The 26825-nt window shown below is 49.9% G+C and overlaps 10 protein-coding genes across 10 annotated transcripts; 5 read left to right on the top strand and 5 right to left on the bottom strand.

Moving 5' to 3' along the window:
• Positions 1 to 609: 609 nt before the first annotated feature.
• On the top strand, positions 610 to 1694 carry TGAM01_v210086 (translation initiation factor eIF3 subunit; the record flags this gene model as incomplete). The annotated part of the gene is made up of 4 exons (XM_018808999.1): positions 610 to 628; positions 757 to 857; positions 938 to 1620; positions 1679 to 1694. 4 exons carry the CDS (start codon positions 610 to 612, stop codon positions 1692 to 1694), a joined length of 819 nt encoding a protein of 272 aa, XP_018657768.1.
• A 738-nt stretch (positions 1695 to 2432) lies between these two features.
• TGAM01_v210087 (hypothetical protein) lies at positions 2433 to 4363 on the bottom strand (the record flags this gene model as incomplete). Its single annotated transcript, XM_018809000.1, has 2 exons — positions 2433 to 3814; positions 3877 to 4363. The coding sequence occupies 2 exons, from the start codon at positions 4361 to 4363 to the stop codon at positions 2433 to 2435; spliced, it is 1869 nt and encodes a 622-aa protein (XP_018657769.1).
• A 1082-nt stretch (positions 4364 to 5445) lies between these two features.
• TGAM01_v210088 (pre-rRNA-processing protein PNO1) lies at positions 5446 to 5952 on the top strand (the record flags this gene model as incomplete). The annotated part of the gene is made up of 1 exon (XM_018809001.2): positions 5446 to 5952. The coding sequence occupies one exon, from the start codon at positions 5446 to 5448 to the stop codon at positions 5950 to 5952; it is 507 nt and encodes a 168-aa protein (XP_018657770.2).
• A 420-nt stretch (positions 5953 to 6372) lies between these two features.
• TGAM01_v210089 (hypothetical protein) lies at positions 6373 to 6783 on the bottom strand (the record flags this gene model as incomplete). The annotated part of the gene is made up of 1 exon (XM_018809002.1): positions 6373 to 6783. The coding sequence occupies one exon, from the start codon at positions 6781 to 6783 to the stop codon at positions 6373 to 6375; it is 411 nt and encodes a 136-aa protein (XP_018657771.1).
• A 638-nt stretch (positions 6784 to 7421) lies between these two features.
• On the top strand, positions 7422 to 9079 carry TGAM01_v210090 (phosphopyruvate hydratase; the record flags this gene model as incomplete). Its single annotated transcript, XM_018809003.2, has 5 exons — positions 7422 to 7659; positions 7719 to 7972; positions 8027 to 8118; positions 8180 to 8230; positions 8284 to 9079. The coding sequence occupies 5 exons, from the start codon at positions 7422 to 7424 to the stop codon at positions 9077 to 9079; spliced, it is 1431 nt and encodes a 476-aa protein (XP_018657772.2).
• An 870-nt stretch (positions 9080 to 9949) lies between these two features.
• On the top strand, positions 9950 to 13620 carry TGAM01_v210091 (BUB protein kinase; the record flags this gene model as incomplete). The annotated part of the gene is made up of 4 exons (XM_018809004.1): positions 9950 to 10942; positions 11031 to 11430; positions 11495 to 11791; positions 11933 to 13620. The coding sequence occupies 4 exons, from the start codon at positions 9950 to 9952 to the stop codon at positions 13618 to 13620; spliced, it is 3378 nt and encodes a 1125-aa protein (XP_018657773.1).
• Positions 13621 to 14483: 863 nt separating this feature from the next.
• TGAM01_v210092 (N-acetyl-gamma-glutamyl-phosphate reductase) lies at positions 14484 to 16144 on the top strand (the record flags this gene model as incomplete). Its single annotated transcript, XM_018809005.1, has 3 exons — positions 14484 to 14675; positions 14774 to 15191; positions 15246 to 16144. The coding sequence occupies 3 exons, from the start codon at positions 14484 to 14486 to the stop codon at positions 16142 to 16144; spliced, it is 1509 nt and encodes a 502-aa protein (XP_018657774.1).
• A 1185-nt stretch (positions 16145 to 17329) lies between these two features.
• TGAM01_v210093 (hypothetical protein) lies at positions 17330 to 18779 on the bottom strand (the record flags this gene model as incomplete). Its single annotated transcript, XM_018809006.1, has 3 exons — positions 17330 to 17733; positions 17803 to 18414; positions 18491 to 18779. The coding sequence occupies 3 exons, from the start codon at positions 18777 to 18779 to the stop codon at positions 17330 to 17332; spliced, it is 1305 nt and encodes a 434-aa protein (XP_018657775.1).
• A 656-nt stretch (positions 18780 to 19435) lies between these two features.
• On the bottom strand, positions 19436 to 20626 carry TGAM01_v210094 (diacylglycerol O-acyltransferase 2A; the record flags this gene model as incomplete). Its single annotated transcript, XM_018809007.1, has 1 exon — positions 19436 to 20626. The coding sequence occupies one exon, from the start codon at positions 20624 to 20626 to the stop codon at positions 19436 to 19438; it is 1191 nt and encodes a 396-aa protein (XP_018657776.1).
• A 1449-nt stretch (positions 20627 to 22075) lies between these two features.
• Positions 22076 to 23947, bottom strand: TGAM01_v210095 (hypothetical protein; the record flags this gene model as incomplete). The annotated part of the gene is made up of 1 exon (XM_018809008.1): positions 22076 to 23947. One exon carries the CDS (start codon positions 23945 to 23947, stop codon positions 22076 to 22078), a length of 1872 nt encoding a protein of 623 aa, XP_018657777.1.
• Between the last annotated feature and the right edge of the window lie 2878 nt (positions 23948 to 26825).

Below are 26825 nucleotides of genomic sequence, written 5' to 3' on the forward strand. Positions count from 1 at the left end.
AGCGATGCTCTAAGCTCTGTTCAAACTCTTTCTAACAATAATTGAGTATTTCTTCACACAGCCAAAGCCAATAATTATTGATACATGCTTGGTTGATCCATCAAAAATCGATGGAGGGGTAATTGTCCGTATCTTATCTAAGATGCACAAATTGGTGCTGGGGTTAATGGGTAAAGAGGCACCACGATCATTTGAATCGAGCTGCACGTAGTTGCTTCGATATTTATGTTTACGAATGTTTCTCTAGACGGCTGCTAATAGCATATCTCTTCTCTACTAACAAGAGCCCAACAATAAATAGAACTTTGTAGCTTTTACTTTAAGCTTTATAGCGAGAGCTTGTGGTGTTAGTGCTTGCGGCCGCAAAATTTCAGGGCAGCCTAAGCCAGCCGTTGCGAGGCTACTTGCACTAGCACTAAAAGTTTTTGCCCCTCCTTACTTGCCGTAAAATTATCCATGACAGCCTAGCAAGGACAGACGTTTATATCTTAGACTTGTCCAGAATCAATCACACGATTCAGCCCGACAGCGATCGCAGCAGGCGCATCAGTTATTCATACTTTTTTTCAATAATCGAATTCAAGACTCTCGTATTAATCACCTGTCATCATGCCTCCGAAGAAGTGGGGTGAGTCACGAGCGCGCAGTGTTCACGCCTTGCGGGCAACACTGCCAAATCCGCCTCTTTTCGATGCGCCATAGCAAAGCCGTATCGCCAGCTTGAGAACACTTTGCTAATATTTCATTCGGTATCAGATGATGAAGAGAGCGAAGGCGGTGACTCCGCCCCTGATTCTCCTCCTGCGGCCGCCGTTGCTCGTCGACGACAGTTTGACGATGAAGAAGATGATGGTGATGTAAGTATCAGCAGCTACATCACGAATAACACGCGCAACTCTTTCTAATCAGCTTCTAATCTGCCCTCGAATAAATATAGGTGCTTGACTCTTGGGACGCCGCTGAGGACTCAGAAGTAGAGCGCGAGAAGGCCAAGAAGGTTGCCGAGGCGAAGGAAAAGGCTGCCGCTGAGGCCGCCGCCAACAAGAAGTCAAAGGCCCAACGTATCGCCGAACACCAGGCCGAGCGCGCTCGTATTCAGGCCGAAGAGGACGAGGAGAGCGAGGAAGAGGACGAGGCAGCTCGCCGCGAGCGTCTTCGCCGCACTGAAAAGGACGCTGATCTCAAGCACGCCGAGGACCTTTTTGGAAGCATCGGTATCAGCGCTGGGCGAAAGGCCAACCCTTCCAGCACCATGATCGCTGATCCCGAAAACCCTACGAATCTCATCAACCTTGCGGCTGTCCCGATTTTCAACCCACAGACGAAACTGCAATTTGAGAAGATGCGCGGCGTTCTTTCTTCCCTTGTTGCTGCCAACACCAAGAAGGCTCACTACGGCCTCTTCCTTGAGGAGTTTTCCAAGGATCTTGTCAAAGAGCTCAACAGCGATCAGATCAAGAAGATTGCGAGTGCTCTTACGCGCGCCAGTAACGAGAAGTTGAAGGAGGAGAAGGCCGGAGACAAGAAGAAGACCAAGGCCGCCAAAACAAAGACCTCCCTTGTCGCTAGCAGGGCTGGTACTACCGACACCGCAACTTATGAGGATGATGCCTTTGGAGAGTGAGTAGATATAGATTCTTTCCTGACACGACCCCGCTGACTTTTCCTCTTCTTTTAGCGACGACTTCATGTGAAGAAGTTTACGAAACCATACACAATAAAAAAAACCACCAAAAAAAAATAAAACTAGAACAAGCGTTATCTTGGCGTTCCCAGCGTATTACTATCCCCGCCTAAAAGTAGAGATATGGAGACTCTTTGATTCCCTGGACTATATTCTCAATCACCAATGGTCTTGGTAGTGAAGCAGCATCTTGGCGTTAGCGCAAGCTGAAGATTATTCGATATGTATTTTGAAATTGGGCGAATCCACGGGCAAATAGATAAAAGGGATGACGAGTGTTTAGAATGGTTTGCACACCTGACACTTCATGCCCTTTCTTTTCAAAGCGCTTGGTCCAAGGACGGGGTGGACAATTCCACGGTTTTCGGGAATACCAAAAAGTTAAGACTAGGATAATAGATCGAATCTTTCCCTTATGCTTTATCTTTCTTTTTTCAGTAGTATTTTGTTTATTAGAGTGGTTTTGTTTCGTATACCGCACTGCTTCAACATACAAGAGGCTAGGGTATCTTGGAGATAGCTTCCCATGAAGCAAGAAGTAATTCATAAAAAAAGAAAACCACGCAATCCCTTAATCGCCAAGAAATGCCCAAATTGATCCCACGCAGCAACGCCATCATTAAACCTCACGTCAAATGCCGCCACCGATCCCGCCATAGTTTTAAGTATACAGCAATTCTACAAGAATCCATCACCCCTTTTTCCAATATAACAAGTTCTCTTTCATAGTGTTTTGTTCTTCTTCTCCTCATACAACGTTCCCAGCCATTCCCATGAACAGAGCATGGATAGCCAATGAAAGCGTCCAGAATCCGACTTTTCGGAATCGTCTTACTCGGCTTTGCTGGTCTTCCACATCCTTTGCAAAGGCCTCGTATGTTTCGGCAGACGCATCGTTCAAGAGGCCGCAGTCAAAAAATGTCCAACTTCCGTCGAAGTCAGCTAGCGGCTTGATGATGCGACTGGAAATCGGGATATATGTCTTTTTCGCGTTTATATAGGCCACAATAGGCCGAACCAGAGCCTGGTTCACATAAGAAAGATCGGGGGTGAATAATGGTACGGCAGCCTTAACATCGTTGAGATGAATGCGCAAGTCCATGATAAGAAGCCGCCTCTCTTCCTCTGACTCACTTGGCTCCTTGCCGGACCTCTTCTCACTTGCTGCACGACCGCCTTCCGAGATATTTTCGGGCGCAGGGGCTTTCGGAAGAAAACGGTAACGATTCGCAATAACTGTGCCTTCTAACTGATCATAAAAATCTGCCACGACTTTGGTTATGCTGTCATCCATGTCCGCTGGAAACATGACGTCTGCGACGATGTCAACGTTCCCTTCGTATATCCAGCCGAATGGGCCTTCCACTCCACGGTTTAAGTGGTCAATCTTCAGGCCGTCGATTCGTAATCTGTTGAATTTTTTCCATGACTTAGACTCCTCTAGTCCCATCATAACTCCCTGGTACCGACTTGAAACGGTGCCATGAACCTGTCTGGGGTGAATCGTAAATAGGGACCCGTCAAATGACCCAGACATGTGGCTAGCGGAGAGAAAATCATAGAAGAGCCATTGTTTTCGTAGCCGTGGAAGTTCACACGAGTATATACTGACCGAAAAAGGGCGAAATCCATCAGGTTGACGAACGGTAAGCAGAAGATCTTCCAATTTGAAAGACTCGATTTCGAAATCGCCTGGTTGGTGTTTGTGGCGATAAGAAAACGGATCAACCTGTACTACTGGCCAGCGAACAGAGGTTCGGTCGATGACTCCTCTGACACCGTTCACCTCTACATCCTTGAGAAGGCCCTTGCCATTCCACCAGTTGAGGAATGAAAGCGTGACATTGACATTTGCAATTGTTACGTCAAATTGCGTATAGTTGCCATCATCCACAGCATTGCCATCATCATGTTGGATCTGACGCCCTGCAGCGGCGGCGGCGGCAACAGCGGCAGCATCAGATGAACCTTTGCTGACAGATGATTCGATTTGGCCGGGTCTTCTTGAAACAACTACATTGCGAAATGCGATGACACCATTCCTCCATCTCGGAACTATAGCAGATTCAAAGACAACCGTGACACCGGCTGACTGGGTTAAATAGTCTCCAATCCATTGCGCAAGTGTTTCTGACAATATGTTAGCTACGCTGAGAATATGTTGTTATGGGATCAAACAATTGTCACTGTACCTTGTGCAAAAACAGTGTTGATCGAGAAAATAAGGATAGAGAAGAATGTTGTTGTGCCCACCAAGATCCAGACAATATGGCCCAGCATGAACCAAGAGACAAAAGCCCCCCATTCATCAATATTCCAAGGTCGCATGCTTCTGATGGAGACCCATTTGAATCTGACTTTGAACCTCTCCCAAAATCCATTCGCAGCCGCCAAAAGCTCTTCTTTCGTAGGACGATGAGGTAGCGCTGAATTCAAATATTTAGACACTGATGTGGCTATTGACTCCTGCTCTTGGTCTTTTGGGTCGATCTTGCTTGGGTTGATATTATTTTTGGCTGCAGGCCCCGAGCTTTCATGGGGGCTGGCGGTCGATTTCGCTCCATACAGCTCGCTTTGAGAATCTTCTTTAGATTCTATCCTGCCATTGACGCCGTTATTGCTGTGTTGATCACTTTGAAGAAATCTCCGCGCGGTAGCTTGAGAGACACTGAGAAACATTCGATGCCTCTCCAAGACACTCAAAGGAGAAAAGCGTCTATGGTTGTCATGAAGAGACGGTCGAATACCGAGCGCAATCGAGATTGGTGAAAAGCAGTCATCTTTCCAAGGGGCCAATTTTGATATTGGGCTAATCTGCGCATATTGAGAGCTTGCTCTTTGCGGTGATCGATTCGACAATGGAGCGGCATGTGGAGATCGCCGTGTTGGAGGGGTTTGAAAGCGGCATGTGAGATGGCGGCGAACATTCAGCCATGATGAGATGCCCTTAGACATTCTTAAGGTTCATGGCGACCAGTTATCTGGAGGCGGTGCGCCAATATACAGTTCCAGCAGCGCCTTTGAATCTCAGACAAGGTCAGGAATCAACATCGCTGCAAATGATGGGCAAGCCAGGGCGGCGGCGCAGAAGTAATTGCATGACGCGCCACTCACGTTTTGCATTGTGGGCGGCGTCCAGCCAATGGATAAGCTCCGATAGCCATCCACAAATTTTTGAGCGCCCAAGGTAGAAACGGCATGTGGCTTGCCCAGCAAAACCCAGCGCGATAACATTTTTTTTCTCCGAGTACTTGCGACAGAAGGAAAGGCGCATAATCGCAATCCTCTATTGCGATACATCTATATATTGATTGATTCCGATTCTTCAATCCTCAAGAATTTGAATACACAACAGAGCGTCCTTTGTCCTCCAGCACCATGCCTGCTCCTACGGCCCTCAAGAAGGCAGAAAGCACCCCGCTTGCTGCAGATGTTCCATCGGCTGCTCAAGGTAGATATTTTCTCTTATGTTTGCCTTTGCCAGGGGCCTCAAGGCTGACTTGCGCATAGATAACGACCATGAGTTCCTCCTCGATGCGGCAGACGTTGCGTCGGCCGATGCTGAAGTGATTGTACCAGAGGCTCAAGATGAGAGCGACAGTATGGCTATTGACGAGGAGGGACGGCCTCGCTTTGCTCCGTCAAAAGATATTGTACGCTAAAAGCTGCCTACTGGGCTATTGGGAGCTGCTTTGCTGACGTTTACGTAGGACCCCATGGCCCGAACCGAAACACGAAAAGTCCCGATCCCACCTCATCGCATGACACCACTAAAACAATCATGGCCTTCTATCTACCCTCCCATTGTGGAGCATCTAAAACTACAGTGCCGCATGAACATCAAGCGGAAAACCGTCGAGCTAAGAACATCCAAGTTCACCACTGATTCTGGTGCCCTACAGAAGGGTGAGGACTTTGTCAAAGCCTTCACTCTCGGCTTCGACGTCGACGATGCCATTGCTCTCCTGCGACTGGACGACCTATACATTGAAACCTTTGAAATCAAAGACGTCAAAACCGTGCACGGAGACAGCCAGAGCCGTGCCATCGGTAGAATTGCTGGTCACCAGGGCAAGACGAAATTCGCCATTGAGAATGCCAGCCGTACGAGAATTGTGCTCGCCGATTCCAAGATTCATATTCTGGGAGGATTCAAGAACATTCACATGGCTCGTGAATCTGTCGTTAGTTTGATTCTCGGAAAGCCCCCAGGCAAGGTCTATGGCAACCTGAGAACCGTGGCTGCCAGAATGAAGGAGCGTTTCTAGATTGGTTGAGCAGGCATGTGCGGTAGTCTTGGCGTTCAGGTGGGAAAATAATCATGATTCATGTCTTTTTGGCGGATTGATAGTCTGTATGTGTCGGATTTGTTCTTCTGCATAATGTTTGAAACAGAGCATTGCTCCCTAGCATGATGAATTTGCTAAAGGATGCGGCTGAGGAGAATATGGACTCGTAATTTACGCGCCCCTATACTTTGTACGTAGCAAATGAAATTGATGAAAAGGCTTTATAAACATCTATTAGTAAAAAGGTACCATTTCTCCGACAAATTCGTAATATCATACTAGACTGCCAACTCCTTGACGCCAAACGGGCCGATAAAAATCTCGCAACTTTTGAGCCCAGGTAGGTAGGTAGATTGCTCACTATGCAAGCGGATATATATCAAAGCGATTTCGGTGTGTTTAGTTCTGACGAGGCTTTATCATTCCTTCTTGCACAATATAGTATACAACGGTTGAGTCATTATGCAAGGCGGCCAGGACAATCCGCTTGGCACCCTTGCGAGCATCCGGGAGGGCGTCCATGACAGCCGCAAAGTTAGAAAGCGTCCATTTCTCGGCAAGATGGACTGCTAGCACCCATTCAAACTCCGCGTCATGTTGAGCCCTTGTCCCAGCTGACTTTTCGTATGCAAGAGCTGCTATCTGATCGTCTGGGTGGAGATATAAGAGGCGTGGTGGGAGGCCTCGAATCATTGGCCGCGACAGTCCTGGGATGCTAAGGATTTCCAACGATGCCCATTGGTGCTGGTCTTGCAGGTTCTGAAATACCGCAGAGGCGACATCGGCAGAATACCGGTGTGGCCCATCCATGTCAGAAATGATAGTGATAGGTAGCTGGCAAGGGAGAGCGTAAAAGAAATTAGAGGAGAGGAATGGCCATATGAAATCCCATTACATGGTGCCCGAAACAGGCATAGAAACTTTTTTTTCTTACGGCGTCGAAGCCGGAGAAATACTAGCGCTGTCTACCGATAAACGTAAGGAGTGGTCTAATCATTACCTCACAAGCACACCAGCTGCCTGCCGCAGGAGCTCTTAGGTAACTCCCTTGTTATCTTAGCAGCAGGATACGCCCCACTGCTTCACCCCTCCATTTTCTTCTTCTACGCGAGCAGCAGCAAAACACCACTTCCTTCTTTTCCTTCCACAAGACCTCTCGACTCGTCCAGCTTTACACGAAGAGCTTGAGAAACCGAATTGACCTCTATATCACAGGTATGGCACTTTTTTCATCACAATGAGCAGCATTCTCAGCTTGCCCACCTCAGCTTGCCCACCTCAGCTGTGCCCCTCTTTCTGTTTTCACCATCCAGGTTACCCCTCCATTTCAGCGGGAAGCTGCTGAATGGACGGTGTCAAATGGGCATTGAGGCATATTTCGAGAGTTGCTGGCGACTTACATAGATGGCCAGCTCCGTCTAGTCAAAGTATTGCTCGCCAGGAAGAAAATGCGCTGCTATAGCTCTGCGCTACCCATTTTCAAGCTTCGCAGTCTACATTTAGCTACTGCTACAATAATCTTTGCTAACAAACACCGGTTTCTATCTACAACAGCTTTCAAAATGGCCATTACCAAGGTTCACGCCCGTTCCGTCTACGACTCCCGTGGTAACCCCACCGTGGAGGTCGACCTGGTCACTGACACTGGCCTGCACCGCGCCATCGTCCCCTCTGGTGCCTCTACCGGTTCGTGCCCTCGACTTCCCTCAATTCCGTACCGCTGCAGGAAATAACTGGTCTCCCAGGTCAGCACGAGGCTGTTGAGCTTCGCGATGGCGACAAGGCCAAGTGGGGTGGCAAGGGTGTCACCAAGGCTGTTGAGAACGTCAACACCATCATTGGCCCCGCTCTGATCAAGGAGAACCTTGATGTCAAGGACCAGTCCAAGGTCGACGAGTTCCTGAACAGCCTTGACGGTACTCCCAACAAGGGCAAGCTTGGTGCCAACGCCATCCTTGGTGTCTCCTTGGCTGTTGCCAAGGCTGGTGCCGCTGAGAAGGTAAGCAACGTTATGAGAAATTACTATTGACGAGCACGAGCTTACACGAAGCAGAACGTTCCCCTGTACGCTCACATTTCCGACCTCGCTGGAACCAAGAAGCCCTACGTTCTCCCTGTTCCTTTCATGAACGTCCTCAACGGCGGGTAAGTATATCACACGTCACTGGAGAACAAGCCCAGCAGCAATCGCTAACTAATTGATCAGTTCCCACGCTGGTGGTCGTCTTGCCTTCCAGGAGTTCATGATTGTCCCCTCGTAAGTTAACCAATAGCCTCACTGTCGTGTCTATGCCTGCTAACCTCTAGTAGTGCTGCTCCCAGCTTCTCTGAGGCCCTTCGCCAGGGCTCTGAGGTTTACCAGAAGCTCAAGACTCTGGCCAAGAAGAAGTACGGCCAGTCCGCTGGCAACGTTGGTGATGAGGGTGGTGTTGCCCCCGATATCCAGACCGCTGATGAGGCTCTTGAGCTCATCACCGATGCCATTGAGCAGGCCGGCTACACTGGCAAGATGAACATTGCCATGGATGTTGCCTCCAGCGAGTTCTACAAAGAGGAGGAGAAGAAGTACGATCTTGACTTCAAGAACCCCGAGAGCGACCCCACCAAGTGGATCACCTACGAGGAGCTTGCCGCCATGTACTCCGACCTCTGCAAGAAGTACCCCATTGTCAGCATCGAGGACCCCTTTGCTGAGGATGACTGGGAGGCCTGGAGCTACTTCTACAAGACCCAGGACATCCAGATTGTTGGTGATGACTTGACCGTCACCAACCCCGTCCGCATCAAGAAGGCCATTGAGCTCAAGGCCTGCAATGCCCTCCTCCTCAAGGTCAACCAGATCGGCACATTGACCGAGTCTATCCAGGCTGCCAAGGACTCCTACGCCGACGGCTGGGGTGTCATGGTCTCTCACCGATCTGGTGAGACCGAAGATGTCACCATTGCTGACATTGCCGTCGGTATCCGTGCCGGTGAGATCAAGACTGGTGCTCCTGCCCGTTCCGAGCGCCTAGCCAAGCTTAACCAGATTCTCCGCATTGAGGAGGAGCTTGGTGAGCTTGCCATCTACGCGGGTGACAAGTTCCGCACCTCTGTTAACCTGTAAATGGTTACATGGAGCTAAGGATACATACATATAAAAAGGCTGGTGGCCCAGAGAATGGGTTAATATGGTCGAGTAAAAACATAAAATAATGATTTGAAGAAACGCCCATACGGCGAAAGAAAAGTGAATTGAGCTATGACCAAAATTTATACAACAGCATGTCCCTGAATCTGTGAAAAGACTTGTTTCTGCAGTTAGACGTTTCGGATACCCTGTGTGTTCCCAATGTTATCAATTTATCAATATGTTACTGAAGTCAAACACCTGGGCTTCTCAGAGCCACGTTCATTTACACTGTATTCTTACATTTGGGGGGCGGGGGGGCATTGTTTTCAGTTACGATACTACTGTTTACCTGTTATATATTTTCTTCTTACCTTTCGTGGTTTTGCTAGTTCTCGCTTCTATTGATGATAACGCCTATGATGCTAGGGGGAGTAGATAGGCTGAGTTAGTGCCAAAGTTTAGATACCAAGTTGGAGACGAAAGAGCTTTCTCGGAGCAGAATTTGTGCCAACCTAAAAGTACCTAAGTACCTAGGTACCAGGTAGTAGCCACGTACAGGCACTATTTATTTTGATAAACAAATCACCAGAGCAACGCGGGGTCAAACACATCCCACCATACCTCGAAAGCGTTCAACCGCTAAGGCCTGTCAACATTCGGAAAAACCCCACCACATCATACCCAGTATCTAACATTCTTGCCCAAAACGATCCTTCACGCGCATCGGGCATTGCATCCGTATGTTGATTTGTACCATAGGCAACTATATAGGTAGAAGCGCGTCTTAACCACTATTCAGGGCCTCCAGAATCAACATCGTTTCGATAAACCAAAGAGTTGCCGCCATTTGATGGTATCGCAACAATGGCGGGCGCAGAAGATTTAACCGACTTTGACGTGATCGAGAACCAAAAGGAAAATATTCAGTCTTTACCTGGCGGCCGTTCAGCAAAAAAGTTGGCCAGTCTTTTCTCTCCATCTCCTCTACACAAATTGTCCACCCCGACGCCGGCCGATACGAAAAATGTCAACGATTGCATCCGCGCAGAGTTTGAAGCAGAAATCGAGAACCTATCTGAGTCCGATGATCCCTTGGACGTCTTTGACAGATATGTCCGCTGGGCTTTAGACGCGTACCCATCAGCACAGGCGACGGCAGAGTCACAGCTGCATACAATCCTCGAGCGCGCGACGAAAACGTTTGTTGCATCGTCGCAGTACAAGAACGATCCCAGATACATAAAGCTGTGGATGTATTATATCCAACTGTTTTCCGACACACCCCGCGAGACCTATCTATTCCTCTCCCGACATGGAATCGGCGAGAGCCTTGCACTATTCTACGAAGAATACGCTGCGTGGCTGGAGGGCGCAGGCCGATGGGCGCAAGCAGAGGAGGTATATCAGCTAGGGATCCAGAGAGAGGCTCGGCCAACCCAGAGACTGCTGCGTAAATTTAAGGAATTTGAGGCAAGACTTGCTCAGCAGCCAGATGCATTGGCGGAGCCATCTTCACCGGCTCTGCCAACTGTTCGTCCCGCGCTGGCCAGTAAGATGGATCCCTTCGGTAGCTCATCGCAGCCAGTGGATCCCCAAGCTCTAAGACAAACCAGCGGTGCTAGCAGCTCATCTCGACCTGCAAAATCTAAGCTAGCTATCTTCTCTGACGCAGACGCTCAACAGCCTGCCATGTCGTCAAGAGATGCTGCGTCTAAAGGATGGGATAGTATAGGATCTCTATCAGATCGGAAAAAGGAAAATACGATGGAGCCAAAGCCATGGGTAGGAGAGACCCTTAAGGCGGGCGGTAAGAAGCCGGGGTCTGGGGGAACAAAACTGGCAGTGTTCAGAGATCCGGTATGTAATTCCCCCCTTATCAAGAGATGTTCAGCTGTTGATAAGAATAGGACTAATGTATTGCTGTCTGTGGTGCCATGTAATTCAGTCGCTTGCTCAAATACAAAATATTGTTGTTGTTCCATCCAAACATCAAGTAACGGTCCATCCTCAAACGGGGAAAAGAGAGTACATCTTCGTTGATCTGGCAGCTGTGTATCCTACCCCTGAGGAGCCTGGGACCGAAATGAGCTTTGAAGAGATTATCGCCGCACATCGTGGCTGGCTCGATCGCGAGTGGGATGTTGACCATGCGAATGAAAACGATACCCCAGATCGCATGGAACCTCTACATGAGATTGAGAATTTGACTCAAGACACGACTGAGAAGCTAGTCATTGACGGAGACCCTATGGTGCTTGATGAGAATGGTGTAGCAGGAGGGAAGCCTCGAGAACCTCGCACAGGTAGAAAGAAGAAGATGATGGAGGTAAATGAGACACAGATCAGTAAGTTTCCAATTCTTTATCAAACTAAATACAATTCATTTATAGGCTTCTGACACCCAATTAGTCAAAACGAAGCTCGACTCTCCCTCAGGACCCAAAATCAAGAAGAAAAACGCTGCTGAGCCCACCATGACACTTCATACGAGAGCAGCTACGGATGATATTTACGACATCTTTAATGCACCGCTCAAGCCAACATCCTTGGCAGGGGACGAGACTGGCGATGACGACGATGACGAAGAAGAAGATGAAGACGATGATGACGATGAAGACGCTGACGCCGACGAGGACGAAGATATGACCGATACCTTTTATGGAAGTGATGCTGAGAGCACTGGCACCACGAGACAAACCCAACAAGGTGAGCAAGAAGACGAATCAGCGAATACCCCAAGCATCGGTGAATAATTGGGCATTTCTACATATGAACATGTTCCAAATAGGCATGCGCAGATCAGTAAAGGTAGCGAGAGAACTCAGACGTCTAATATTGTCAGCATAGATGAACCAGCGCACAGCTCATATGTGTACGACGATGCGGAAGAGGACGAAGAGCCAGAACCGCCTAGAACCCGCACGATCTTCATCCCCATGCCCCCGGAAGATTATGAGCCACCAACACGCCCGTATAGGGATCCGGCAGAAGTGGCCAATAATCGTCTACCATTTATGACGCCTATTGCGGAGAGAACTGAAGTATCACTAGACGTGGATATGGACGTGGACCGAGCTTACCAATTCAAGACGCCTAGCAAGCATCATGGTCAAGCTACGCTCATTGAGGAGTTGTCAGATTCGGAACCCTCGAGCAGTCCGTTGAGAGAAATCTTGTTAGAAGAAAGGGCTTTCACCAATGGGGCAACACCTCTGGGGCCAAAAGCCGTACCTGCTAAAGGACCCATCGTCAAGGAGGCACAATGCAGCCCTGTTGATGGCAATATCAGACTGAAGATCTTGACAAACCAACATCCTCCGTTGGCAGCATACCCTGGCTTCTACGATCATCACAGCCAAAAGTACGAACGTGGCGGAGAGATTCGCAGATTCGCCAAAACCGCAAGCAGACTTGGGAAGACGGGTACAGATAAAGTCATGCTGGGTAATCCTCCAGTAGTTATCCAGTTCGCAGACTGCAATTCCAGATACACTGTGAGGAAAGAACTCGGCGCGGGCGCTTTTGCACCCGTATACTTGGTGGAAAATTCACGGCCGGACCAAGAGGAAGGCAATGGAGATGGGGTCTTTATGGGCAAGGGGGCATTCGCCATTAACCATCGCGCCGCCATAGAAGCCTTGAAGATGGAATCTCCTCCAACTCCATGGGAGTTTTACATCATGCGCACCGCCCATTCACGGTTAGGTCCCCAGCATCGGGCAACGGCATCAATCTCGTCAGCACACGAAATGCACCTGTATCAGGACGAGGGCTTCCTGTTTCTCCCGTATCATCCCCACGGCACCTTGCTAGATGTAATCAACTTCTTTCGGGCGGAGCCTTCAGGGGTTATGGATGAGCAGCTTGCCATGTTCTTTTCGATTGAACTACTGCGCACCGTCGAAGCCCTTCACTCGAAAGACGTGCTTCATGGCGATCTGAAGCCCGATAACTGCCTCCTCCGTCTTGACCCCAGGTCGTCTTCCATGTCCCTTGAGCAGGCTCTCTCCAGTCAATGGTACGCCGATGGACGCGGCGGCTGGGACTCGCGCGGCGTGGTTCTCATTGACTTTGGGAGGGGCATTGACATGAAGGCGTTTGTGCCAGACGTGGAATTCATCGCAGATTGGAAAACAACCGTACAGGACTGCCCTGAAATGCGGGAAGGCCGGCCCTGGACGTGGCAGATTGACTACCACGGGCTCGCAGGCGTCATTCATTGCCTTCTCTTCGGCAAATACATTGAGACGGTGCGGTCCGACCAAGGGGGGCTAGGACGAGGCGGGCCCAAGCACAAGATCAGGGAGAGCCTGAAGCGGTACTGGCAGACAGATATTTGGTCAGACTGCTTCGAGGTGCTGCTCAATCCGTCGTCGTTTTTGGATCATGAGGATGGCGGCAAAATGCCTGTGCTGCGGTCGATGAGGATTGTACGCGAGCGAATGGAGGCGTGGCTGCAGATAAATTGCGAAAAGGGGGCGGGACTAAAGGCTGCGATGGGCAGAGTTGAGGCCTTTACGAAGAGTCGCAAGTGAAAAGAAACCTTTGCTTTTTTTCCCCTTGGTTCATCGACTCTTTTCATATTCTCTGTTCATTTTAACTTTTGTTTATGACTTATGTATAGATGTTATACCCGGCAAAAATGTATGCAAGCGTGTGATACGTATAATTAATGGAACGTCTTCCTTTATATAGAACGTGTTCCTTTGCATAAAGGACAGCCAAATTATGGCGACAGATTCTCGCAGGAAAAAGTTGAGCACTCTTTATACTTAATCTCTGTTACAATAGGACTACCTATGCTAAGTAATATCAACATGTATGCCATCAATGCTGTAAGTTGACTTGTGTATGCTCTGTTAGAAGCAGATTAGTCGGGAACTCTAGCACACTTGGTCATAGGGAGTGGAAAGCTCGAGATCCTGTCAAGCACTTCTCTTGAGTGCGATGTCTTGCATTTTTTGCATCCCAAGACTCCAAAGCTGGAGATAGAGGATTCCGTTGTTGGCAGTTAATCAACCGCGCGTTAGAATGGTCATAACCGTTTCATCCTAGGCTTAAGGTTGAAACATAGATAGCGCTACCGTTTTCATACCCATAGAACGTGCACGCGCTGTGTGGTGCCAGAGTTCCGGCATCGGTGCTGCCAGCAAGTAGTACTCCGTACCTAAGCTAGGTATTGATTTGAGTCAACACCAGCTTAGTCTCTCTCCAGTCATGTGCTGGGACACGTTACGAACCCCACCACTACCATCACCAGTATCAATCACTCTAGCTATCTACCAAGGCAATCACCGTCGCCGATCGGAAATATAAGCCTCTTCAATCCTTCAATATCCATCTCGACGACCACTGCGCCCACCACCGAGTCAATTGGGTTCAAGCAGCCCCCCAAACCATGCTCTCTGCCTCGTGGCGTAGGCTGGCACTACGAGCCAAGCCAGTCTCAAGTGCCGTGCCCAAGACGTCCCAAATCCTCCTCAATCGCAACCTCAATAAGTTGTCCAACACTACGACCATTCGATACTCGTCTTCTTCCGGGAATGTCACTAGGGAAATTGTGAGCCAGGCTTTGCGGTCTATTGGATCTGTAGGTTCTCTCTCCAATTGCTTCTCTCCTTGAAAAGAGTCATGGGCTCCGCCGATTCCTATGGCCGCGCCATAATATCGACCACTAACACTTGCCAGAAAAGGGAGTCCCAGCAATGGCTCAAGCTTTTCAGTTCTGCCCAGACGTTCTGTGTGCTGAAAGTAGGCGGTGCTATCATCCAAGAGAATCTTGAAGATCTTTGCCGATCGTTAAAATTCCTGCTTGAGCTTGGACTCACTCCGGTCCTGGTACATGGTGCCGGGCCGCAGCTAAACCGCTTGCTCGAGGAGGCTGGCGTCGAGCCCCAATTCTCAGAAGGCATACGGATCACCGACGCCAAGACCCTTGGTGTTGCCCGGAAGCTGTTTCTTGAGGAGAACCTCAAGCTTACAGATAAACTTGACCAGCTTGGTGTTGCCACTAGGTCCCTCAGCGGTGTCTTTATGGCTGATTACCTTGATGAGGAGAAATGGGGTTATGTTGGCAAGATCACAAAAGTCAATTCCGCCCCAATCAGTTGAGCCCCCCCACCCAAATATGCTCTATTACCATGCACTAACATTTCAACAGCACATGCCCTTAAAGCCGGCTATTTACCTATAATGACATCCTTAGCGGAGTCCGAGGATGGGAGACTTCTAAACGTTAACGCAGATGTTGCTGCTGCTGAACTCGCTCGCGCCCTTGAACCCCTCAAGGTAGTATACCTGTCTGAAAAGGGGGGTTTATTTGATGGTAATGGCAGCAAAATATCCCAGATTAACCTTGATGAGGAGTACGACGATCTTATGTCTCAGCCATGGTGTAGATATGGAACTCGTCTGAAGATTAAGGAGAGTAAAGAACTCCTTGATACTCTTCCACAAAGCTCTAGTGTCACTATTATTCACCCTAGTGATCTTTTAAAAGAGCTGTTTACTAACTCTGGGGCTGGTACCTTGATTCGTCGTGGAGACAAGATTCAAAAGGTATCCTCACTAGCTGGATTTCAAGATATTGACAAAATTAAAGAGACGCTTCTTGGAGACTATAAAGATCCCAATACTAAGGCTACAGTTGATCGCTTTATTGAGCTTCTTGCAGAGAACCCCTTTACGGCTTACTATGACGATGGTATGTCATGTCTTGCAATCGTCCTTCCGCCTTCTGCAAACAGGCCTATAGCTACACTAGCTACCCTTAATATTACCAAGTCCGGATGGCTTAGTAATGTTGTTGAGAACGTCTTTTCGGCTATAAGAAAGGACCACCCTTCTCTATATTGGATAGTACCTGAAGCAGATGAGAATCTGACTTGGTTCTTTGAGAAGTCTGATGGCAGCTTCAACAGCAATGGTAGCGTCTTCTTCTACTACGGATGCGAATTCAACTCGAATGCTCTGGTTTCCATCTTTCAGGACTTTGTCTCTCATGGACATGCTGGAATAGGGAATTCCAACATTGGTTCTCAGCTTGGCCGTGTTGCATAGGCTGCAAGCCAAGTTTTGGAAACTTCAGAGCGCCCAGCAGGTACGCGGCTACTCGACCATAGCTCGCAGGCAGAAGTCAATCAGTCAGCAACGACAGGGCTACGCCATTACAACGAATTCCAGCTCGCCGTTCGATAAGAACGCCTCGAACGATGCCGTCGCTCGCGTTATTCAATCGGTGCTCAAGAAAATGCCAACCATATCACGGAGCATGCATACGACCGATGACAAGATATCAAGTAAAAGAAAGGCTAAATACTCGATTCAGAGAAGCATAGTCTATGAAAGCGGATTCCACTGAGCAGACCAGTTTTAAGTAATCTGCTCAACGACCGCACATACATGAAAGAGAACATGAATCTCGCGCTTGTTTATGCAGAGTCTGAGGTCATTCCTACCATGCAAGAGCGACAGCCAGATTGGGCGGTCTTGTTGTTGAATGCATTTTATATAGAATATCTTCTTTTACCTAAAGGACAACTAAGCTACAGCGACAGATGCTCGCAAGGAAAAATTAAGCACTCCTCATCTTTGACCTCTGTGAAGCAACTACTAGTACTGAGTACTAAGTTGTAGTCAAGCAATGCTGTAAGTTGATTGGCGTCTCTACTGTTATAAAGGAAATAGTTGAACGGTCCGGTACATACGACCATAGGTAGTGGAGAACTCGGGGTCCCGTCTGCTCCCCCATAGATAAGCCACTAACCGGCAGATTAGTAGTTGAGTGGGTGACCATCAGCGAACACCGGCTGTTGTATGTTTCATTTTTGCATTTTTTATGTTCATTTTTGCTCGTTTCAAAATGTAGATGTTGCTGTTATGCGGTTGTTGAAAAGCGCCTAGGCATGTGCACTAAAGAGACATGGATGATGGCGGGGGTTTTCAGGTGCACAGCTACTTAAATTGGTAACAGCTTTGAACCAGTGCAAGTTAATTTGGACCAAGATGTATAAAGACTTGCAGCATTTCTTGAAGATGGAAAGAGTAGGGGCGTCGCTTTTGTTTATAGAGTCAATCTTCAACTATAGATTGTATAACGCGTCTGCAGTTTATTTTCATCATTTCGACATGTTATACATATGAGAGCCGCTTTCAAATATCTATGACAACCGTCTCCTAATCGAACAAGGCCGTATTTTAGTCAACACTAGGTATCTTAACATTAAGCTTTTGGATTTACCTCTCCTAATCGCTCTCCTCGTCACTTGTCGCCTCTTTCTTCTTCTTGGGCGTAGCCTTGCCCTTTTTCGGGGCACTCTTGGACTTCTTATCTACCTGATCTTGAATCTTCTTCCTCTCGTCACTGCCCTTGGCTTGCAAATCCTTTTCTAGTTTTCTAAAATCTTCCGTCTCTGGGTCCATGTCAATGAGACTCTCTAGAAGTTTGATCTCGTCGGCCCAGATTTGCTTGTCCTCTACTGATTTGCCATCTGCTCCTTTTTTGTCAATGGGTGTCTCCAAAACCATGGGTTTGTCCTGGAACTCTTCGTGGTTCATGAGGCTGTGGAAGGTTCGAAGGCCTAGAAACCCGGTTCCAATATTGGCATGGAGGTCTCTGTTAGAATTGAAGGGTGCTTTGCTGTCGTTTACTGGATATTCGGTAATTAGTACTTGTGCAAGAAAATACGCACGGGGAGGGGAAACAGGCAGCAACTCACAGTGAAATGCCTTCAAGTACTTTGCGCCCACAATTTCATTAAAAGAGTCGACAGTCTTTTTGAAAGCCTCGGGTGTCCGCAAATCGTAGCCGGCTGCGAAAGCATGGCAGGTATCGATGCACACTCCCACGCGAGACTTGTCCTCCACCAGAGCGATGATGTCTCTCAAATCCTCCCAGGTTGATCCCACAACATTGCCACTGCCCGCCATGTTTTCCAGAACAGTGATGACGGTCTTTGTAGCCTTGTGAGCCTTGTTTAGCTGTGTCGCTATGCGCTTGATCGCGGCGGCCTTTGTATCGCCTCCGGTAGATCCGGGATGGAAATTGTAGAGTTTGATGCCCAGCTGCTCACATCGGTCGAGGTCATCGACAAAGCTGTCGTATGCCTGTTTAGCCTTGTCCTCGTCCGCCTGCGCGAGATTGACAAGATATGAGCCGTGGGGGAGAGCATGTTCATTGGCGTGATAGTGGTGCTCTTTGCACTGGCTTATGAAGCCATTTTTCGCTTCTGCTGTGATGGGAGGGTTGCTCCATTTGCGCTGGGATTTAAGGAACAGGGCGAAGGAGTTGGCGCCGATTTGGACGGCATTTGTGACGGCATTCTGGACGCCTATTGGAAACAAATTTCAACATTAGCACTCAATATTGCTGTTATAGCTTTTGAAAGCTCATAAGCGTCGAAATACCTCCTGCAGCACTGACATGAGCGCCAATATACATGGCCTTGCCCAGACCCGATACAGCAGTCCTCTCCGCCAAAATCATTGCTTCTTCGTCGCCTTTTCCTTTTCCCTTGCGCTTCTTTACAGCTTTGGTACCTTGAGTCTTAGAATCGACATCGACATCGGGCTCGGAAGCTGCTTTTCGCTTTGTCGCGGCGGCAGAATCTCTTGGCTTGGAAGCTTTCACTTCGTCGATGTCGTCTTCTTCGCGCTTGATAGTAGCCTTTTGGCTACCTCTGGTAGGGCGGGGCATTCGGACGGTGTGCTGTGTTGTTGAGAGATGAAATTTGGAAGTATATGCACAAAAGGAAAGTCACGAGGAACAAGAAGAAGCAAAAAAAAAAAAAAAAAGCAAAAATAATTGGGAGACTTTTAGAATTGAGTTGGAAGAAACTAGTAAAGGTGAGCTGCCGTGCACGTCTTCACGGTGGCGAAAGGGACAACCGCGTCAGGACTTAGACGCGAGGTCAGGTGACAATCTTAAAGCTACATCAATCGCAACAGCTAAATGAAGAGGGCAAAGAGCAACCAAAGCTTATAAGAGCTGTTGCTAAAAGGCATGAGATTAAATCAAATTGGTAATACCAGAGTCAGAACCGACGATAATTCCAAATCGTCATATTCAAAAGTTCTTCAGTTCTACAATCTATTGACCCGTAACATGCTTGCTTGCAGCGCTCTTACTCTGACATCCGTAATCGACGACTCCAGCGATTAAGGCTATGTACCCTACTTGAAATGATTTTGCCCATCCTTTCCGAATTACCCTGAGTTTAATAACTCATATCCCTATGTTATATCAAAATTAATACACGAAAAAACAAGAGTAGAAAGGAAGAAAGAAAAGCTAAAAGAAACAAAGAGAAGACGGAGAGAAGCCGAGGACATCTCTAACACCCCAGTCAAGCTTTAAGCGTCAATAACAAGCTCAGACGTTCGGCCTTTGGCAAACTGGTCCTTGTAAGTCTCCCAAATCTTCTCAATCTCTTCGACATACAGCTCGTGGTACCGGTCCACGTCCTCTTGTGACGGTTGCTCACAAGGGGGCGAGTCGATGCGAATCGGCTTGCCCACTACAATGTTGACTTCGCGACGGTAAGGCATGAGGCCGACGTCGTAGTTGAGAATGCCCCTGCCATGAATTGCCGGGAGCGTAAACTTGAACACTTTCAGCACGAACATCTGGAACTTGTGGACCATGGGATGCGTTTCCGCGGTCAGCTGGTCGTATAAGTCGTTTTCGCCAAAGGAAAGGACGGGAACCAGGTCGGCTCCCGTGCGCAGAGCCATCTTCACGAAGCCCTTTCTGCCCTTTAGGATGAGCCTCAAGGTTCCTGGCTGCGCCGTCAAGGATTCACGAGCTCCACCAACGACGATTGTGACGGCACGGCCTGTCCCGTCGTTTCTGGGCCCGCCTCGTGTCAGCGTATTGCGGATGGACTCCTTAGACACCGAAGCCATGCCCATTGCTAAGATCCAGTCGCGGTAAAAGGGAATTCGGAAATTTGACTCGAGCGTCAACAGGGTATTTGTGATGCCGGGAAACTTTGCCGAGAAGCCTAGGGCGTTTGTGCTGAAAGCTGTCCAGGCGCCGTGGGAGATGATGCCATGTGGATGATAGCTAAATATGTACCTCCGATCAGGCGGAAGGTCGTGCGTTTTGTGTAGCCTCATGGGAAAATACGCCGCAAAGAATCTCCAGAGGGGCAGAGATCTCAGGTATTCGGATCGATAGCTGAGCTTGCCATTGGTCGCCGCGGAGGACATGGTCAGATGCACCAGATACGGCACCAAGATGGGCCACGTCAGAACGTTGGCGCAGGTGAACCAGAACAGCGAGATCAAGGTGACGAGAGTCATGCAGTGGAAGAAGACGGCGGCAGTCTGCAGACGGCGAGGGAAGGGCATGCGCAGCGGCGCAAAGCGGATGCCCGCAGCCTTCCAAGCGCCAGACTCATGGCCTTGGGTATGTCCATTGTCCGGCAAGACGGGATATGGCCGATCGGCGTCGTGGCCGTGGTCTCCGTTCACCGTGACGGCGCCGTTGGGGTGTGTCGAACGGCCCTCGCCATTCCGCATCGCCTTCTCAGCCGTAGCCATGGTTGAGATGCAGTCAAGCGGCCTCGTGGACTATGCCGCTAGTAGGCCTCCACCATAAAGAGCTTGGGATACTTGTCGTAGGTAGTAGGTAGCACGTGCTTGTGGTTCGTCTTTCGGTTGATGCGTTCGAGCAGCGGTGCGCAGTGGCGTTGAGTGATCCGGAAAGAGATGTGAAAATGCGAAGTCACTCGCGAATATATGGTCTACTGTGGTGGTTGATTCTACATATATTGCAGATATCAGGTGCGCAGCCGCCAGAATAAGTTGCGATAGCAGCCTCTCTGTGTCTGGCGCGGCGCCACACTCCAGGCACCTTGAAACAGGCTCTCCAAGCTGCGTCCATTACCTCATCGGAGCGCCGAGCTGCAGGCGCTGCTGCCCCTGGACAGTGACGTGACACTCCGCGCTAGAGAGGCCCGGGAGGTACCTGCTGGAGAGCCTATGGCGGCCATCAGAGCAGTGAACCTGACAACCACAGTGTAAGAAATAGCCATGATACGGAGTACTCTTGTCAGAGTCCCCGATATATGCATAGCCCCGCAGCTTGCCTAGTACCTACGCGCCCCAGAGGTGTTTCTGGACAGAGCTTCTGCAAGAGGTAACTCCTCTGAAAGGGCTTAGGAAATCTTTCAGGGCCTTTATAAGGCTTCAAAGTCTTTTAGTGCCTTTAAAAGGCTTCTAGGGCACTTACTAGAGGAGTAATCCCTTACAGACCTCTGTCCAGAAACACCCCTGGGGCGCGTAGGTAGGAGCAAAAGGTACGAATGGAGCGCGGAACGTACCGACCAGCACGCCTGCGCCTCACACGGAGCTGAGAAAGTCGGCATCAGCCTCGGTTCAGTTCGGCTGTCTTATTGGAGCCCATTGTCCCGTCTGCTCGTGAACAGCTGCTGTACAGAGGTCCTGCATTAGGTACTGCGTTAGATTTGACATCTCGAAGCCTACAGACAGGGGACTCTTCCTGCTTAACTCTGACAGATCCAGAACTCAAGAATTCATAAGAGTAAATCATCAGTCCATTCCTACCATACTCTAAAATAGAGGGGAAGAAAAAAAAAACGAGAGAAAGCCTTTCCGAATGCCGCACAGCAGGATCGCACGTCTGATAATCACACAAATTCTGTATACTACTACAACATGGGGACAATAGAGAGAGGGAAAACATAAACCAAATCGTAAATAACCGGTCGCCATCTTTTTTGCATGGAGGTTTCCACCATCCACCCAGATTCCCAAAAACCTGAACGCCATTTCCCACCCCCTTGTAGGATTCTGTGCCAGTCCGGGAGACCAACATGAGTTGCCAACAGTATGAAATAGATAGAGAAATTGAACCCCAAAAGGCGAATGCATTCTAAATGTAGATTGTTTAGCCCTGCTCCCCACCCTCTTAGAACACCGTGGCGCTGTATGATGAGGCGGGTCGTATCACATCATGCTGGCTTTTTCTCAGCCAGCGGGAACTCCTTCACGATTTTCAAGCTTGCTTTTCAGCGTAGTCATCTCGTGATCGAGCGATAATACCTTGTCCGACAGTGATTTGACTTTTTCCTCCAAAGTCTGGATGTAGGCCCACACGCTCGGGTCGCTCTGCGCAAACATGTTGCCACTGTCGCCGGTCGACGCCGTCGCGGTTGGCGGACGGCCGCCGTGAGAGAAGCCCGGGGAACTTGCCGTGGCATATCCTGGATGTGTCAATCCAGGAAGCTTTGGTCTATTCTGTCCGCTGTGAGGAGACTGCATTTCTGACTGTCGTCTCCCCATCTGCTGTTGCTGCTGTAATTGATGGGATAGACTGGGCGATCGCTGTCTCGCGATACCGGAAGCATCGTGAGATGGCCCTCCATCGGAATTCAACGGCTTTCCACCGTCCGGCACAATAGCCTGTGGATAAAGACCTGCATTTGCAGCGCTGACCGCAACGGACGAAGAAATGCTAGTATTTGGCGTGTGACTGCCTCCAATACTATTAGAGACACTTGTACTGCTAGTCCCCGCAGCTGGGTTCTGGCCGACACCAGGGGGATATAAGCCGGCAGCAGCTGTCGCAGACCTCGCTCCGGCGGGGGGGTACGTCCGGGAGTGACTTCCATATTGTTCTGCTGGTCCTGGGATATGTTGCGCACTGAGGCTGGGCAAGCTTTGTCGCCTCAATTCCTCTTCGTCGGGATTATCGTAGGCAATGCCCGTCATGACGGCAGCCTCGTCTCCTTCCATGGCGCCGTCCAGCTCATCTCCATCGGCGAAGCTACCCATGCTGGACCGCCTGCCGGCGCACCCGCCCAATCCTTTGCTGTGTCGAGCCAAGGCATCACCTCGAGCAAATTTGCGATCGCACTTGGGGCACACGTGGGGCTTTTCACCCGTGTGAAGCTTGCCATGGCGTTTTAGATCGTGAAGACGGCGGAAGCGCATCTGGCAGTCTGTACACACATAGGGCTTTTCCTGGCTGTGCGTCAGGAGATGGCTCTTGAGGTTGTGGTGCCGAGTAAACTCGGTGTTGCAGTATGGGCACTTGTGCTTCTTGCTCGCTGAGGATGGAGGAGAGCCCTGGCTTGGGGCAGGCATTGGAAAGCTCATGCCCCGGATTGGCGAATCCGGAATGCTGCCGCTTGTTTGTAGGGAACCGGGATAGGACAATGATCCAGGCTGTGGTCGTTCGTCTTGTACGGCAACCTGTTGAGAGACGAGGGATTCGCCTTTCGCATCGACATCCATCGCTGTTGGGCTTTCGGTTACCTGCGCGCCGGCGATGCTTGATGGGCTCTGGGGAGTCATCTCGCTTCGTTCTTCGATACGATCGCCGCCGCCGTTTTGTGATATGGACAAGGCAGCCGTAGCGACCTTGGAGGATGGCTCCATGGCGGCCGTGGGAGCCAGCTGCGGCGCGTCTGCCGGACGGCTCATGGCTTGGGTCCCCGCAGACATGAGAGCAGCTAGATCACGCTGACTGGGACTCTCGTCGGTCGCGTGTAGATGCTCTTGTTCAACCTCTCCGCCTGTTTCTTCTTCTCTGGGCCGTCGCTCGTCTTCCAAAGGCGGGGCTTGGCCAGTTGCCAGCAGCAGCTTGGCCGACTTCGATGGAGGCGATTGAGGATCGAGCTGGGTGGAAGCAAAGGCTCGCGACGATGAGGAATCAGATTCGCGCCGCCTCTTGGGCTGTCTCGCGACGTCGTCCAAAGGGAGAGCTGGGGGAGGGGTTGGAGTCAGGCCAGACGGGAGTGGGGTTCCGGTTGCGATGGCAGCAGCGTGAGAGGCCATAAGAAGATGCAATGGGGAAGGCGATGAAGGCGACGGCGAGTCCTGGGAGACGGTTGGCATGCAGTCGCAAAAGGTCGAGGCAGGCTAAACCAGCGACACCATTTCGAGGCTGCTCGAGGTGTGGCTGAATTATTGTGGCGAGAGCTAGAGTAGGGTAATTTTCTGCTCCTCTGGATCGTTGGTTCGGCAGCCTTGCCGCGCGGTGACGCTGACTATTCCGAGGCTACGCGGGTGAATTGCATGGGGCAAGCGGGTGCTCTGCGAGGTCCCGGGATTGGCAGGCGTTGGCGATGGGAAGCGGTGGTGGTTGATGATGAAGGTGATGGAGATGGATGGTGATGTATTGGGGCTGGAAAACAGGCTGGGGATGGGAGAAAGTCGAAGTGCGGCCGAGCCCAGCTTTAGCGCAGTACGCGGTGCTGGAGCCGGGCCAGGGAGGCAGGACGGTGGACAATAAAAGGCGGACAGTGGGCTGCCTGCGCCACACAGCTGCTATTGGACGCCGCGTCTTTCTGCGGCAGCGCAGCACCAGCCGGGGGATGACATGCCTCGAAACTTGAATCATGGGAGGATCTGGCGCTATTATAAAGTCACGTCGTCTTCTTTTCTCTTCCATCCATTTTCAAGTGCCTAACAATTGCTACCAATTTAGAAGATTTTGAGTAGAATGACGTGGGTTAGATACTGTTTCGGTTCCAGCAAGCCAAAATAAGGTGGCTGGCTACCTGGGTAGCTTTGCACATGGCATGCTGGCTTTTTACTTACACTTGTGTTGTGCCGTTTTTTTTTTTTTTCTTTTTTTTTTCTTCTTCTCTCCTTCTGAGGATCGCATAGGTAGGTACATATCATAGCATCATAGCGTTGTTGACAGAGTGGAGCAGTAGTAATGCCAAGCCTAGTGCGCTCCCATGTCTTCTACGGAGACCAAGCCAAACGACCAAGCCACTCCCACGCCGGATATCTCCAACTGGGCTGCCGACCAGGAAATAATCACGGCAAGCTTAGCGCGCACCTTGATCCGCAGGTGCCGTGACCACGCGAGTCCTGGATACCTCGGCCTTGCGCGCTGCTGGCCCAGAGCCTTGGGTACTGGAGACGATCTTGTCTTGACTGGGCTTATCACTCACCGTTAATGGTGCTGCTGCTAAGACGGGCGCCACCTCCTGGGTATCGCGAGGCGGTTACATGTTGATGATGTTGTCATTACCTACCTACCTACCTGACTTGTACTGCGTATTCTATTCCTTCGCGGAGTGAGTTCCGTTCTGCAAAGGGTATCGGGGGGGCTTGATACGGGGGGAGGTAGGCTATTAACGGCCAGGTTTGTATCTACAACTACTGTAGCAGCCTGCTCCGTGGACCAGGATATCTCTGCTGTCTCCTCTGATGCGCTGTACTTCTCCGAGCTTCCAATCGGAACAGTCAGTAAGCCTAGGTTATCAAAATTCAAGATAACTGTAGCTACTTACTGCAATCACTCGTGGGACCATATATCGAAAGATACTCATTCTTGTCACTCCCATAGAATTGAAGGTTTCAGCTCTATCACAACAAACTGCCACAACTGCCACAAGACAACTGCGCCTCTTTTAAGGATGAGAAAACAGAGAGAAGACGCCAGTTCCACCTCGATGAATAAAGTCTTAGCTCATTGGGTGGCGACATGCTGACAGGCAGATGGAGCAAGTGGCTGGTAAGCCCGGCAGCGTTGCAAGCTGATTTTTGTCAGCCATGGGCTTTGGCCGAGTCTAGCCTGCATGCCCGCCACAGGTCATATCTCTGCTGAAGAATGAAAGAGCAGGGCATGACTGGTGCGTCTGTCGTCTTGCCGCAGCATCTGCATGCACGGCGTTGGCGGCAGTGCCCACGCCAGCGCCCGTTAGTTCAGGTGAGAAGAGTGAGAGAGGACTAGAGAGTGAAGAGAGGAGGCTTCTTTCTCCCTTGATGCTGTATGTCAGTGGCTGGAGCAGGACGGTCCCCCCCCCCCTGTTGGTGAGGCTGGAAGGATCCCGATGAAGCAGCAAAAGATTCGATTCCTCTATGGTTGGAGGATACGAGGTTGCTCTTTTGTACCTGCAGTGTCAATACAAGACAGTATGAGCTGTCAAGACTCTCATCTCACCTCATGAAGTTGTCATGAGGAGAAGCCTGCCATGAGCTTGACTCGGGATATAGATGCACAACGGGCAGTTCACACAAGAGTCCATCACTCGTCTAGCTATCACACAGATACAGCGTAGGTAGTTACGAAGCATACGCGAACCGCAATACGCAGTGCATCTCTTCGCCGTGCTCTCTGCAGATGCGCTGCCAGCACTGCCTGCCTACTGTACGGTACGGTCAACGGCTGAGTTCATGTTGAGGGCGTGGCGGTGCCAAACGACGTGCTACCGCACACTAACCCGGCATCAGCCACTGTCATGGCTTTAGAGCTCTCCACCTTTGTAAAACCAGCAAGGGCAGAATACGGGTTGTTCCATATACGATACTCTATGACACCTGTCACTCACTAGCATGATTGGCTGTTGTAGAGAGTGAACACGAAACACGCGAAGAAATAGATATGGAATAGTTAACCTATTCCTCTCCATGGAGAGACTACCAGTAGTGACCGACCTTTTACGTAGAGCTCTACACTTACAACTGCACATAGGGGCACTCGTGTGAAAGGCTAACCCAGCAATAATTTTAGGGCAGTTACTTTCATTTTCACATACCAACTGTCTCTGCCTCGTCTTGTTATTCTTGCTTGTATTTTTTCTTCTCTCTCCAGTGATTACCCCAAAACCCGCCCTAGCTTTCCCTGTTGATGACTCCCATCGGCTATACCAATGTAGGATAGAAGGCGCATAACAACAACACGAGCAATCAAAAGTTGCCAGCTGAATCTCGGCTCAGCCACTCCAGGGCGACGTCATCTTACCGACAAGTGCCAAAA

Source organism: Trichoderma gamsii (assembly GCF_001481775.2).
Source record: "Trichoderma gamsii strain T6085 chromosome Unknown Scaffold_56.2, whole genome shotgun sequence".
Lineage (NCBI taxonomy): Eukaryota > Fungi > Ascomycota > Sordariomycetes > Hypocreales > Hypocreaceae > Trichoderma > Trichoderma gamsii.